This window comes from Malus sylvestris, chromosome 8, assembly GCF_916048215.2.
Source record: "Malus sylvestris chromosome 8, drMalSylv7.2, whole genome shotgun sequence".
Classification (NCBI taxonomy): domain Eukaryota; kingdom Viridiplantae; phylum Streptophyta; class Magnoliopsida; order Rosales; family Rosaceae; genus Malus; species Malus sylvestris.
In genome coordinates this window covers 23,308,885-23,325,221 of record NC_062267.1, presented here as the reverse complement: position 1 = coordinate 23,325,221, position 16,337 = coordinate 23,308,885, and the positions used below count along the sequence as shown (strand labels likewise).

General features: G+C 36.0%; 2 protein-coding genes across 2 annotated transcripts; one reads left to right on the top strand and one right to left on the bottom strand.

The window, feature by feature from the left end:
• Positions 1–355: 355 nt before the first annotated feature.
• On the top strand, positions 356–3,117 carry LOC126630994 (transcription factor bHLH96-like). Its single transcript, XM_050301154.1, has 3 exons — positions 356–1,124; positions 1,440–1,841; positions 2,919–3,117. The coding sequence occupies exons 1-3, from the start codon at positions 675–677 to the stop codon at positions 3,012–3,014; spliced, it is 948 nt and encodes a 315-aa protein (XP_050157111.1). The 5' UTR covers positions 356–674; the 3' UTR covers positions 3,015–3,117.
• A 4,154-nt stretch (positions 3,118–7,271) lies between these two features.
• LOC126631264 (RING-H2 finger protein ATL54-like) lies at positions 7,272–8,480 on the bottom strand. The gene has a single exon (XM_050301435.1). It carries the CDS (start codon positions 8,369–8,371, stop codon positions 7,337–7,339), a length of 1,035 nt encoding a protein of 344 aa, XP_050157392.1. The 5' UTR covers positions 8,372–8,480; the 3' UTR covers positions 7,272–7,336.
• Between the last annotated feature and the right edge of the window lie 7,857 nt (positions 8,481–16,337).

Genomic DNA, 16,337 nt, shown 5'->3' with positions numbered 1-16,337 from the left:
CACTCGGTCCTTGCATGTTTGTATAGACGATTGATTGTACTTATTTACGCATTCAAATTCATTTTTGTACAAGGTGTAATCAGTAGTGCAATCAGTAGCTCGAATACAAATAAAATGTTTTTGTAATTTATTTAGTCTAACCAATATAGTTGTTATTTCTGGGTAAAGAACTTACATAGAAAAAGTTCACTATCACGTGAGGTTTGATTTAGGGTATTATTGTGCGTAGTTGTTTTTCATATGAGTGTATTTTTAGATCAGGATATCAATGTGATAGTGAACATATTTCATGTAAGTGGCCATAGAAGCAAAAGAGAATCTCTTTAACCTCTGGTGGAGTGACTAGTCTACACAAAATCTCACGTGCAACACAATGTAGCTTTTCGTTTTCTTGGCTAAAGCTCCTTTAAAAAGAAACCAGATCGAGTTTCTTATTTAGAGATGATAAAAGGGTGTGTTTGTTTGGTCTTTTGGGTGTAGTGCTTTGGCATAGCTAACTTCAACCCTAATAAAAATTTCTTTGATTTGGGTTCTCTTTTGGAGGAAAGAAAAAACCTCCTCACCCTTCTAACTTCCTTTTCCCTTTTGAACCACACAAAAGCCCCTCGTACACTTTCACTCACTACTATAAACAGATACTGCAGTAGTTAAAAAGTTATTGGAGTGATCAAATCATGGCATTAGAAGCTGTGATTTACCCACAAGAGTACCCATTTGGCTTTGGTTGCAAAGACTACTACTCTTTTAATGGAGGTGGTTCTTGGGGCAGTGACTTCAGCTTACAAGACCAACAAGGCATCAATGAAAATTGGGACTACTGCTCATCATTTCCTTCACTTTTGCAAAATGTGAAAGATTGGGATCCTAACTCCTCACCTGAGGCTTGCACAGTTGATCAATCTTGCCCACCAGGACACCTCTCTGCCATGGAAACACCACCGCCCCCGCCACCACCAGCAACAACGAATCGCCGCAAACGGCATCGCACCAAGAGCAGCAAGAACAAGGAGGAAATTGAGAACCAGAGGATGACGCACATTGTTGTAGAGCGCAACAGGCGCAAACAAATGAATGAGTACCTTGCTGTCCTCAGATCATTGATGCCACAATCTTATGCTCAAAGGGTTAGTTTAATTAAATTTGATTCACAAAAATAAAATTCATTATTGGGTTCCTAGCCAGATATAGCTGCATATGTTTTAATTTTTATTTCCTTATACGAATGTGATATTACGGGAGGGAGATACATGAACACAGAACCTCAAGTGCGAGAGTAAACGCGCTTAACCAATTCAGTGATAAGATTTTTGCATCTACATTTTCTTTAGATTGAAATGTTTTTTTTTTTGGATTAAACCTAACCATTGTAAAAATTTCATAATAAAGCCATATGATTTGGGATTGCAGCAAATTAATCTTGTTATGAATATTTGTTACAGGGTGACCAAGCATCAATTATTGGGGGTGCCATAAACTTTGTGAAGGAGCTAGAGCAGCTTTTGCAGTCGATGGACAGCAACAAGAGGAGCAAGCAACAACCTTTGGCAGAGTTCTTCACTTTCCCACAATTCTCAACTCGAGCAACACAGTGTAACCAATCAGCTGGTCTCCAAGCGAACGAGTTGAATACGACTCAGTTTAACAACAACCAGTGGGCAGCAGCAGCAGCAGACATAGAAGTCACCATGGTGGACAGCCATGCCAACCTGAAGATACTTTCCAAGAAAAGGCCTAGACAGCTGTTGAAGATGGTGGCTGGGTTTCAAAGCCTTAGGCTCAGTGTTCTTCACCTTAATGTCACCACAGCTGATGAAATGGTCCTCTACTCGGTTAGCGTTAAGGTAATTAGTTTTACAGTTTTGCAGCCAAGTCTTTTCAAATGATTGCATTACCTTTTCATAATTAATATTGTCCTATCAAGAAAACATATCAATTTGACAGAAAAAGAATAATTATTGTGACTTTAAAAATTACATCGTGAATTTCTCATAAGTGTATTTTTTTTTTTAAATATAGATTGTTTTGAGTATACAATTAAATGTTTGGAGTGCGAATAACGGTTACAAAAATTAACCATATCAACAATTGCAGGAGTTTTTTTTTTTTATTGAAAAACAATGAAGGGAACTATAACGAAAAGTTCATAGTACTGTTCATTTTAACGAAAAATCATATTTTTACATTAAAAAGTCAATCCTAATACTATTCATTTTACCTTTTATTTTGTCCTTATCGTTAAAACTCAAAGTTTTCAAACTTTTTTCATTAGTTTTCTTAACAATAAAAGGAGTATAGTAAACAAGGAAGTGACGGGAACACAAGGCTTTTAATAACGTTGGATTTTAATCTCAGGCTATTTAATGGACAAAAGAAGATTACTTTACCTACTAATCAGTTCACACCGTCTTATTATATTATTTTCCGCACCGCATTTTTGTCATTTGGTTTTGCTCTGTGAATGCAGCAAGTGGGATGTGACGATGGAATGTTACAAGTTTATGCACTAAAAGGGTAATGCTAGAGAGACTAAATTTAGAGATAAAATTTTAAAAACTAAAGGACATGAAAGTTAATGATTGATTTATTATTTAAATGTTGATAAATGTGTTTATTCCTATCGATAACACATCATTTAGTTTGCAAATTTAATCTTCAAATTTAGTCTCCCTCGAATTACTCTACACTAAAATGTTTGTCTACAAATTAATAAGAACAAGTTACATTTTTGTCATTTGGTTTTGCACTGTGTAAGTGTGTATGCATCGATCAAGTGGGTCCGATGTGAATCCTTCGAGTTCATGCATTAAAAAAAATTGTCCAAATAAGAACAAATTATCATTTTGTTTCTTTACTAAATTCACTATATATGTCTTTATAATTTTAGAAACCAAATTAATTTTTGTTGTGAATTGGGACAGATTGAAGAAGGGTGCCTGCTCAATACAGTGGATGAAATAGCAGCAGCTGTTAATCAAATGCTGCGCAGCATTAATCAAGAAGTCGACTTTAATTAGCTGAAAGTTTAATCCTTTTGTTTGAGTGGATTAATTTTTCTTCCTTCTCTTTTGCATTATATTGTATGGTGTATGTTTGCTTATTGAGAAAAAATTAAACTAATTTAATTGTCTACAGTGAGGCACAATGATTGAAATAATCACTGCAACAGCATCTTCCCATTACCTCTAACAGAAAAGATGGATTTGGATCCCATCCCGATCTAAATGGTGGGGATCCTAGGGATTTTTGTATCCTAATTGTTTATCGTAAATCGTGCGAACATAAATCATTTTGAATATTTTTATTTAAAATTAAACATAAATAATACCTAACGAAAACTGATCGCACAATGTATGATGAATGACTATGATATAAGAAAAGAAAACTAATAAAAAGGGCTTGAAAACTTTGAGTTTTAATGATAAGGACAAAATAAAGGGTAAAATGAATAGTACCAGGATTGACTTTTTAGTGTAAAAATGTAGTTTTTCGTTAAAGTGAACAGTACCGGGTGCTTTTCGTTAAAGTTCCCATATAAGAATCCTACGAGGGTCCTCATCCAAAAAAGATATATTAAGTACCATCTTTCTCTATCGTTACTTAATTTATGATACAGTATTGTCCAAGATGCAAATTATAATTCTATCGTCAAATAAATTACATACTTTGACATAAATCTGCTGGAATAATATTGGTTTCTTTGGGAGTCGAACATTTTGAATTATGAAATGACTGAATAATGCTAGGTAAACTAATTTTTTAGACCAAATTCATAAATCAAATGATATGTCATCAATAGAAAATAAATATGTTAATCAACACTCAAATAATAATTCAATCATCAAGAACCATGTCATATAGTTTATAAAATTTGGTCTAAATAGTTGGTCTCCTTATCATTACTCGTGAACGAAATGAGACAATTCCTACAATTGGAGGGTAGGATCCCCATTGTACAGTCGAATATTTGTACTTCTTAAATTATATAACCAAACCCTAGCTCATTTTCTATTAATTGAGATTAACTTGCACATGCATTATGGATAAACTCGTTTTTACAACATGCATATGAGTATACATGTTGTGAGAAACAAAAATGTTGTGACAGGAAGATTATATATGACAAATCAATTAGTTCTAAATTTAGTCGTACTGGAATTTTTTTTTTCCAGTTAAGTTCAATGTAATGAGATTTGCATTATGGTTTGCAGCATTTTATTGTTGTCACGGGACAAGTTACAGAGGAAAGAAAAGGTTGGTGTCTATGAAAATGTAATTAATCCCAAATGTGGAAGTTAACTTGATTTTGAGGCTTGTGTGAGGGTAACTAACAACCTTTTTTCTGACAAAAAAAAAAAAGAAGAAAGTAAATTGGCTAACTGGAATTGAAGACGATGGATTAGAAATCAGACGGCTGTTTTATCTGTTGAAGATAGTATTCCTGATCGGTATGAGGTACCCTAAATTTTAATTAGGACGAGGTTAAGACCGTAACATTTTATATCCCCCAGTTGTGTTGTTTATTGGTTAAGTTGAATTAATTTTTCTCTAGTATCGTCGAGATTCCTCAAAAATTTAGCATAAACAACATGCATAAGAAACCCGAACACTCCTACGTGCACTTACTGCATCTCAGACCTATCTTATTTTGCTTTGTTTATAAATGATCTTACTACTACTACTGGAGTGCTTTTGATATTGCGCTTTGGTAGCTTTAGAATGTTGACTTGTGAGCAAGAAAGAAGGTTCGTGAATGAAGAATATAGGACAAAGCACTTTGGCGTGTTTAAGGGCTCACGACGAAATTCTCAATGTTAAAAAGCTTTCGTTTCTAACAAGTTAATCATCTAAGTTCTGAGCAAGAGCGAAGAAGCTTCATTTACCATTAAAAGGGAATGAAGAAGTTTCGTGGAAGAAATTATTGCAATTCATATTAAAGTTGTTCTGCTTTTGACATGTTATACTGGGGCCAATAAAAGACAAAAAGCTATTAGCTTTACAAATTTTTGCCTATAGAATATTTTAGCTGCGTCTAGAACTCACCTGAGAAAATAGTTATTAACTACATTAATTGAAGAAAAATCTAAGAACAATGAAGAATTGAGAAATATGAACAGCTAGAGGAAAGTTTAGAGAAGAACTGAGGTTTATGTATTTCTAAAAAGATGACTGACTGATTACATTTGTGAGTTGCAATTCCTAATATACTAATCACAATAGAAGCTTACTTGTAATGAATTAACCAACGAACAAATCACTTAACATCTAACAAATATTTTAATAACTTTGGTTGACGTGGCAGTGATTATGACAACCAATGATCATGAGACATATGTTCTCTTTTTATTAAGAGAAATGGTAGTTGTATAATTGATAATCAAGAGGAGTTATATTTTTCAAGAAGCACATTGCGAATAATATCAAATTAAAGGAAATGTTTTGAGCCATTGCATGACGGCATAGATTCAAATTTTATCAGTGACTAATACAACATCTAATCTAACTAAATCTATCGTTTGATAAAAAAGTAAAAAAAAAAAAGAATTTCAAATCAAAAGGACTCATGCTAAAAAAATAAAGCCAACTTAACTAATTTATGAGCGTTGAATTAGTAGTGTGGTGAATATAACACACAAGACCCAATAAATGAGATCAGTCCAAGTTTGATTTCAATGGTTATAGTGTATAAGTAACGCTCACTTTAGACTCCTACATTGATTATATTATCAATCGCATTTCAATCCTTGACTTCTACATTGATTTGTATGCTCATACTAGTTTCTGATAGTTCACAATTCTCCCAACGTCTTCATATTAGTGTTAGTCTCGACTAGAAGTTGGCTCATTTACTTGTTACTATTTCTTTTAATTATATTATTGTTTGGGCCATAAATTAAAAAAAAAACGTTTGTTGTGGGATCAAACTACTATGGCCCACCAATTTCGAAACCTAAGCTAGGACCCTATCTTAGGGCTCGGACGACCAACTCTTTTCATCTCAACCATTCAAGGGCTTGGACAGGATTCTCCCCGAAGTGTGTCTACGTGCAGACAACCAAGCCTGAAAATATTTCACCTCCCTAAATGTCAAGGAACATGTCATCCAACATGCTGATGTCACCGCAACAATTGTGCGAAACGCTACAAGACACAGCTGAAGGCCACCAATCAAGAATTATAGTAATCGTTAGAGCCAAATGACCGATCTGTCCGTGCTTCAGCTCAGCGTTAAAGGTCGAGGATGCTCCTTCTTCACTACCTATAAATAGAACCAAAGGCCTTCAAGCTCAAGATCTTCGTCAAATTCAATCTCTACGATTATATGAACCTCAATGATTCTTTAATGATTCTTTAATCAACCCAACTGCTCTTCAGTACAAATCCAAATTGGTCTTTAGCAAAACCTCCAGCTCTTCAATTACAATCTCAAAGCTTACCTTCAAAGCAAATACTATCTTCGACCCCTGAGATCTAAAACTTCTATAGCTCTGCGACCCCGTGTTACAATTTGGTTGACGTGCAATTTCAACTACCTTGATCACCTCTATAAGGCAATATTTCCTGTTTTGTTTAGTCCGACCCTAGAGACCTCGATGGACTCCTCCATATTTTACTTTTGTAAATATTTGTAGTTTTGACTCTATCATGAAATGATTACATTTTGTTTCTCGTTTTAGTTTCTTTTTTGCTTTCATTTACATTTCACCCAAATTCACACTGAATTATAAGTCCTAGTTCGCTTGGGGCACAAAAAATAACATAACCAAACCAACATCCCACTTAGTGTTCAATCTTCTGATTAAGAAGTTAGTTTTATGCGCAACTCTCCCACACACTCACTGTTTGTTGGCAGCTTCCAACACTAGCACTTTCCAGAAGGAAATTCTGTTGTTATAATCCTCACATTCGAAATGTAGGTATCAGTAGTTGTTTAGTGAGCATTATTGTACATCATTTTTCCTTTCCTTTTAGATTAGCTTGGACTGGAAATTGGCTCATTTTTTACGTTTTGGTTGCACTATAGAAGATCATTTTTATGTTCTACTTTTTGAAAACCCCATGTACAAAAAAGTACTATGATTAGATGCTCTCCACTTTTCCTTTTGGTGTATCCAAAAATAAAATAAATAAGTGATTAATGAATGGACTTCGGTTAACTTGGTTATAAATTTCTTATGAACCACATGTAGCTTTACTTTTCTTGAGCATTTTGCTGCAGACAGCAATTGGATTCTGCATTTGGTGCTCCAATCTCCTTTTTTGATAAGTCAAAATTTCTAATAAAATGTCACTTTCCATGTCAAGAAACAAGAAATCTCTTTATTACAGTACAAACATCTCACACAATTAAACAAACTTTACGGGGAACAACTGAAATTTTGCTCCACTTACGTCTCAAAGACCTTTTCATCAAAATAGGGCTTATATGTAGACATTGCCTAAACGAAGAACGACGCTTTCGAGCAAGGTCCGAAAGCATTTTCTCAGCATTCTGCACTTTGATGACTAACTTTGTTGGAGCCATTGAGGAAATAATTGAGATAGACCTTCTTTCAAGAACCCAATTTTCATTTGAATTTATTTCCTGCTTTGGCATATTTTCACCTTCATTATCCACCCCAGCTCTGTTTTCACAAACGTCTTGATATCCCACTTGATTATTTGCACCTATTTCACCTTCACTCTCAGAATTCTCCATCTGGGGTTCCCCATTTGTGTCTGTGGAAGCACTGATCTGAGTCTCTCTCACAATATTAGCGCGGCATATAGGGCAATTCGTGTGAGACCTCAACCAAGTGTCAATACAAGGAATGTGGAAAGCATGATTGCACTTTGGCAACAGCCTTAGAGTGTCATCTTCTCGAAACTCATTCAAACAAACCGAACACTCGGTCCCTTCGATCAAGCCCTCGTCTTTCCTGTACTTACAAACTGAAATTGAATTTATGATTGACTGTTGCAAACCAACGGAGGAGATGAACCAGATTGGATGATCTACTTGATCTGCAAGTAACTCTTCATCCGTGCTGGTAGATTGAGAGGGTGAAGATCCAATACTTCTGTGACTGCACCAACTTGTGCAAGACTTCACTACAATAATATAGTACCCAATAAGAAGGAAAAAACTGGCTAGCAAAGAGACTAAAAGCACCACATAAGGTGAGATATGGTGGTTTTGGTTGGTTTGATCGATAACTGAAGTTGGTGGTGGTGGTGGTGTGTAGAAATCAGCATAAGGGTAACAGTCGTACGTGCAATCGGGGCCACAAAAGTCTGGACAATCAGTTTGGTTTGTGGAAATTGGTGCAGATGGGAAGAGCTTTCTGTGTTTGATGACTGCCATTAAAGAGGTTTTAGTGTTGAGGAAATTCATGAAGCTTGAGAGAATTGAAAAAGAAGATGAGAGGTATACAAGGAGTGAGGTGGGGTGTCAATTTCCTTGTGTGAATTAGAAGAAAAGAAATGAAATTAGACACGTCTCTTTCAAGGGTAGTGGGAGGGGGAATGAGAGTAACTTGTATAAAATAGGTTTGCTGTCACGTGGTGTTCCAATTCAATAACATAACATCACAAATTGTATTATTGAACGGGACGTTACGTTAGCTGTTTACCCATTACATGTAAGTTCTTCTCGATGCGGATTGCTGGGTTTGGAATTTTGGGGGGAGGGGGGGAGTCAGGAAAGTCCATGCCTCCATGGCGTCATGGATTTATGAATTCTTTGGTTATAACTAGGTAATTTTTACTGCATTTTCGTATACGTCTTCTTTTATGCCTACCAAAAGAATGGTTGGTTGGTTCTATTTTTGTATTGATATTGATTTGTCTTTTTAATCATCTTCTCAGGCAAACAGGGGTGCCATTCAATTGACCCAAAAAAAGGGTTATTCTTGTTTTTTGTTTTTTTTCTTTTGAAGGAATCGATAGTGAATTTCATTCATCTCAAAGAGAAAATAGTACATTCAAGGGTTACACAGATGTGGGGCAATTCACCGCTAATATGTCGAAAATAATACTAGGGGGATGCTCCACCCATTCAACGCACTGATTGATTGAGAGTCTGAGACGAGCAAGTCTATGATCTGCGACATTGGCTTGTTGACGAACATGGGTGATAGGAGCTTCAATGACCACCGAAGCCAGCGACTTGATGTCTTCTATTAATTGACCAAGAGAAGATCGGTTAATCGAAGATTGCTGTGAGGCTTCGATAATCTGAAGTGAATCTGATTCACAAAGGATATTAGAGAACCCTTTCTTCTTACACCCAAATCAAACCAATTCGAACAACCATTGGTTCTTATTGGAGGGGGAGAAAATATCAGGGAAGCTTCCACATTTGGCAGCCAAGAAGCCTCTTGAATCATCCCTTATTATCAAACCGTAGCCACCTGAACAATTGACCCGGTTCCAGGAGGTGTCAATGTTGAGTTTGAGGCGACCCGAATGAAAGCAGGACCACTTTGCCGAACCTTGCAAGGGGGTAGGGACCACTCTTTCGTTTGCCGAGAGAAAGGAGAGCCACCACTGAGTAGCTCGGAGCACTACAGTGTCCGGAGGATCGCATTTAGAACTCTAAAGCTTTGTGTTTCTAGCACCCCAAAGTGCCCAGCAGATCATCATAAAGGAATCGAACATTTCAAATTTTAGTATACCCGCATTGTCTATGGCCCAAGAGAGGAAAGATAAGGGATAGGAGTCCCGGATAGGGCATCCAAGGTGGGATGATAACCAAGCACATTTAGCAAAGGGACATTCCTTCAGTAAGTGGTGGATTGTTTCCTCGGGGTGGTTGCACATCACGCACGATTAGTCGTGATGTGGCACTTAGCGAGGTTCACTTTGGTGGGGATGATTTCGTTACAAAGGCGCCACATGCATATTTTGACCTTTGGGGGCCATATCTTGGACCAAAAGGTTGATCTCCCGAGACGGTTTAAGGATGAAGACCCTGTATTGCTTGGATAGAGCCACTCCCAAGCAAGGTGATAGGCGCTCTTTATTGAGAATCTCCCATTCTTCTCAATGTGCCATGATAGTAAATCTGCTAGACTTCGAATGCTCAGGGGGATAGACTGGATTATGTTGACCTCCGGAGCAGAGAAGAGGCCAGAAATGAGGTCGAGATTCCACACTTTGGCTATATGGTCAATCAACTCACTAACCATACGAAGAGGTGAATTGGCCGGCTTTGGAGTGAAAATTTGTGATCGACTAGACAAAGGAACCCAAGGGTCATCCTAAATTCTTATTGAGGATCTGCTACCCACTTGCCACCTTGAACCCCTAGATATTATATCCCTCACTCATTACTACAAAATTATCTATAACTGGCGGTCCAAAAACCGACAAAAATCGTATATTACTGTCGGATTTTAAGCAAAATCCGACAGAAAATATATTAATAATAAAAAACAAATTCTGCATTTTCTATATTCTCTGCATTCACCATGCGAAACCTCGTCAGAGCTCGATCTCGAAAACCTCAGGGCCCTTTAAAGTCTTAGGCAAGGGAGCAATGGTGCTAATGCCCTTAATATCAACAGGTACGCAATAATGTGTCAGTGAGTATTATGTAAAGCTACCAACCTTTTGTTATGGAGTTGTTAGTATAAGAGCCTAACTAGTACCTTGTTTTTTGCAGTTTAAGATTACTACTTGACTAGACAATACCTTCAGAGCACAATAAACCGGCATCACATATGCAAACTCTGGAACACGAAGATCTTCCAGCCTCGTGTGTTTTTGTTGAGGGGGTGTTAGAAGAAAGTCTTGCTAAGCTTGAGAAAGAGGAGCTAGATTATGATAATTTTGTGAGATGGGAACTTGCAGCTTGTTGGATACAACACTTGCAAGACCAAACGAATGCAGACAAAGATAAGAAACCGTCAAATGAGAAGGCTAAAAATGAGTTGAAGGTTGAGGGACTTGGGACACCTCTTAAAACCCTTAAGAACAACAAGAAAAAAAAATCAGATTGAGGCAAAACCAAGCTGCAATCTGAAAGCTCAAAGTCTCATGCAAATGGTGTTGTTGCGAAAGATGAAAATAGTAAATCCCCTTCTGTGGAATCAAAGCTTGAGACTAATGCCAAAGAAAATGAGCTTGTGTTGACAAAGAAAATGACTGGAGAAGAAAAGGGGGAAAGGAGAAGCACCGGAGCAAGGAAGAGATGGAGAGGTTATATTGTGAAAAAATTTCATTACTGTCGGTTAAAACCGACAGAAACAGTTTTTTAAATAAAAAATGACATAAACTTTTCATTAATGTCGGTTATAAACGACAGAAACAAAATAGCGGCAAAAATCCCCCCAAAATTCCCTTTGAAAATTTTAAATTTTCCCCCAAAATTTGAAATTCCCCCTCAAAATTTTGTTACGATTTTAAAAATAAAATAATAATTGTTTGGTTTAATAAATAAATAAATAATATGTATTTAAATAGAATATGTTTTTAAAAAAAAAATAAATAATTGTTTGGTTTAATAAATAATTTTTACATTTTTGGTTTAATAATCCATGTAAAATATGCGATAAAAAAACAAAAAGAGAATTGTACAATGAAAATGTCATCGCACAAACTAAATATTGTCTAATCAATACTTGAAAAACATAAATAAAAATTTAGCACAAATTACTTTTCCCACTTCAAAATTTAGGCAAATTTATGCATTTTACGAAACTAGTTTCCACGATCTAACCGTCAAACTTGTTTGTAGATACTACAAGATCGCATACGTAAAAAATCGTACATAACAAACATTAAGAGATTAAGTAACGGAACAAAAGTTTTCGACGGTTATAAACGAAAATTCATAATTTAACGGTCATTTTAGCTTTGATTTTAATGATTTTTTACAGCTACACTCCTCGACCCTATAAGAATGTAATGAATAAATTTGATCTTCAATTTAAAATATTTACACTAGTGGATATGACAAAATCTTATTTTATACTTAATGGAAGTATAACACTAACTCTATGGAAGTATAACATTAACTCTAAGTGTTTGTTTAATCTACTGTTTTGATGCGATACACATTCTATGAAGCGCTTTTCAACGATTCAACCGTCAAACTTGTTTGTACACACTTCGAGATCACATACGTAAAAAATCACAAAAAAAAAACATCAAGAGATTAGGTAACAGAACAAAAGTTTTCAACGGTTATAAAAGAAAAATCACAATTTAATGGTTACTTTAGCTCCGATTTTGATGATTTTTTACAGCTACACTCCTGAACCTTATAAGAATGCATTAAAGGAATTCGATCTTCAATTTAAAATATTTACACTAGTGGATACCACAAAATCTTATTTTATACTTGATGGGGAAGTATGACATTAACTCTAAGTGTTTGTTTAATCTACCGTTTTAACTCGATATGCATTCTACGAAACTTTTTTCAACGATCCAACCGTCAAATTTATTTGTACTCACTCTGAGATTGCATACGTAAAAAATCGTAAAAAAAAACATTCAGAGATTACGTAACGGAACAAAAGTTTTCGACGATTATAAACAAATATTCACAATTTAACAGTTATTTTAGCTCCGATTTTAATGATTTTTTACAATTACACTCCTTGACCCAATAAGAATGCAATGAATAAATTTGATCTTCAATTTAAAATATTTATCTTATTTTATACTTAATGGAAGTATAACATTAACTCTTAAGTGTTTATTTAATCTACCATTTTGACGCAATACACATTCTATGAAACTTTTTTCAATGATCTAACCGTCAAATTTGTTTGTACATACTCCGAGATCACATACGTATAAAATCAGAAAATAAAAACATTCAGAGATTAGGTAACAAAACAAAAGTTTTCGACGGTTATAAACGAAAAATCACAATTTAACGGTTATTTTAGCTTCGATTTTGATGATTTTTTACAGCTACACTCCTCGACCCTATAAGAATGCATTGAATGAATTCGATCTTCAATTTAAAATATTTACATTAGTGGATACCACAAAATCTTATTTTATACTTAATGGAAGTATAACATTAACTCTTAAGTGTTTATTTAATCTACTGTTTTGACGCGATACACATTCTACGCAACTTTTTTCAATGATCTAATCGTCAAATTTGTTTTTACATACTTCGAGATCACATACATAAAAAATCACAAAAAACAAACAATCAGAGATTAGGTAACAAAACAAAAGTTTTCAACGGTTATAAACAAAAAATCACAATTTAACGGTTATTTTAGCTTCAATTTTGATGATTTTTTGCAGCTACACTCCTCGATACTATAAGAATGCAATGAATGAATTCAATCTTCAATTTAAAATAATTACACTAGTGGATAAATCGTATTTTATACTTAATGGAAGTATAACATTAACTCTTAAGTGTTTGTTAAATCTATCAATTTGATAGGATATGCATTCTACGAAACTAGTTTCAATGATCCAACTGTCAAATATGTTTGTATATACTCCGAGATAGCATGTGTAAAAAATCGCAAAAAAAAAAAAAAAAAAAACATTCAGAGATTATTTTGGCGGCCGTCCAAAATTTTGCTTTGTTCGTGTTATTTATATCCGACAGGGCCATGAGTGAAAAAAAAATATTTAAAACATGTGTTTATTTATTTATAATCAATATTACATTTTAAAATAATAAAATTAGACATGATAGAGTGCACTAGATGTTCATGTGTGTTTATGTGCCAAACAATGTGCTTTGTGACGCATTGAAACAAATTGTTTGAATTTCTTTGTATCTTGTTGCTTGCTTGTGAGGGAGCATAATCCTTATTACAAAAATGATAGATCTTCAAATTGTAGTCTGTTGTTATTATTCTCACAGAAAATTTATGGCTCGTGGGAATTGGGTTCATTAGACTTTAGGGTCATGGGTGAAAAAAAATAATTTTAAAATGTGTTTATTTATTTATTTTTAATCAATATAACATTTTAAAATAATAAAATTTTCATTTCTGTCGGTTATAACCATCACCATTAACTTAAAAACCACCAGAATCTGTCAAAAATATTTTTTTTTAAATTCAAAAATACTGTCGGTTATAGCCGACAGGATTTTTTTGATATCCGCCACTAAATATCCGTTAGGAATTTATGTCGGATATAACCGACAGGATTTTTCTAATATCCGCCACTAATTAAATGATGTGTCGAATATAATTTATCCGACATGAATTTTCTAATATCCGCCACCATCATCCACCACCTAAAGCTAATATTGTAATAGTGACTGCACAAATACTTTTCTGGGAGTATGAAGCATCAGGCGACACCATGGCCTCGAGGAAGGATCCGTTGGGGAAGTACTTTGCCTTGAGAACCCTCGAAACCATAGAGGTAGGATTCATGATGATTCTCCACCCTTATTTCGCTAGGAGGTTGAGGTTGAAAACATACAAGTTATGTAGGTCCAGGCCTTCTTTGGATTTCTGGATGTAGAGTTTTTCCCATGAAAGCCAGTAAGTTCGTTTCTTTCCTTCAATGTCATCCCACCAGAAGGAAGCAATCAGCCTATTTAAGGCATCACAGTAGTACTTTGGCAGGAGATAGCAATTCATAGTGTAAAGGGGAATGGCTAGGGCAACAGACTTGATGAGAAGTTATTTACCGGCAACACTAAGAATCTTTCCCTTCCAGCCTTGAAGTCTTTTCCACAACCATTCCTTGATGTATGCAAAGCATTGGCTCCTGTTTCTTCCCAAATAAGTTGGCATGCCCAGGTACTTTAAATGCCGGTCGACCAATTGAACGCCCAGTAAGGCAGCCAGCTTGCCTCGGATAGGTTTTTTGATATTGCGGCTAAAGCATACCTCACTTTTCTGGAGGTTGACTTTTTGACCCGAGGCACTTTCGTAGGACGAGAGGATCTCAGGCATCTAGTGGCATTTCGATTCATTAGCTAACAAAATAACAGACTATCATCTGCGAAAAGTAAATGGTTCACAATAGGGCCTCCAGAACTGATTGTGATCCCCTGGATGTTACCCTTGACTTTCTTTTAGGTGATAAGGCCTGATAACCATTTCGCACACAGCAAAAACAGGTAGGGAGAGATAGGGTCCCCTTGACGGATCCCACGAGAGGGGTGGAGGTAACCTATATGACGCCCATTCACTACGAAGGAGTACGAGACCGAGCACACTAGTCCCATGACCAGGTTAGTCCATTTTAGGGAAAACCCCATGCAAGATAAGATGCACCGTAGATACCCCTATTCAATTCTATTGTAAGCCTTTTTTACCCCGGGGATGCTTAATGAGCGAATAAGAAATCTCTGAAGCCAGCATGGAGTTATCTGCTATCAATCTACCCCAGACGAACGCGCTCTGGGCAGGAGAAATGATATGGTTGAGGATCTATTTTAGCCGATTCACCATTACCTTTGAGGCAATTTTAAAGACCACGTTGTAGAAACTAATAGGCCTGAATTGGGACATATCCTTGGGGTCTTTCACTTTGGGAATAAGGCAGATATGGGTGAAATTTATCTGCTTGAGAATTCTTCTTGACTGGAAAAGACATTGGATGGCGGTCATCACATCCGAACCAACAATGGGCTAGAAAGGTTGATAGAAGAAGAGGGACATTCCATCGGGCCCCAGCGCCGTGGAGGGTGCATGCTGAAAATGGCCACCCGAACCTCTTCAGCCTATACTGGAAGGTCCAAACTGATATTCATGTTAAGAGTCACTCGACGATTGATGGTCTAGAGGACTTCTTCTCGATCCCCCAAAGGACTAGCCGTGAAAAAGTCCTTGAAATAGCTCAGGACCGAGGTCTTAATACCTCTGTCATTGGATTGCCAGGAACCGTTCCTATCTAGCAACCCTTTGATAAATTTGTTTGCCTTACGGTTTTTGGCCCGTTGATGAAAAAATGGGTGTTCCTGTCCCTTTGATGCAGCCAAAGAGACCGATACCTTTGGTGCCAATAGGTCTTCTCTTTTTGTTCTAGAAGAGCATCTAGACGCTCTATTCAATGCAACCTTTCTAATAAGGACGCCTTCGATAAAGGTTGAGCGAGGATGAAGCCGAGCTTCGAGCGGATGTCATTTATCTCCTCCCTTCTACCTTGAAATACCACCTTCTGCCACTTAAGGAGGCCAACTCTAGTAGCCTTGATTTTATGAACAACCTAGAACGTATGGACAAAAAAACAGCTTGTCCTTGAAGATTCTGGTCACCATAAAATTCTGTTTGTTTTCCTTGATGGTAAGTTGGTAATGAAGCCAATGAACAAATATTTGTAGAAGCATATGACTTAAGACTTGGACTTTGGATGCAGTCCCTAATCCTTAACATTTTTTTACTATAACCTTAATGGTATTCAAAGTT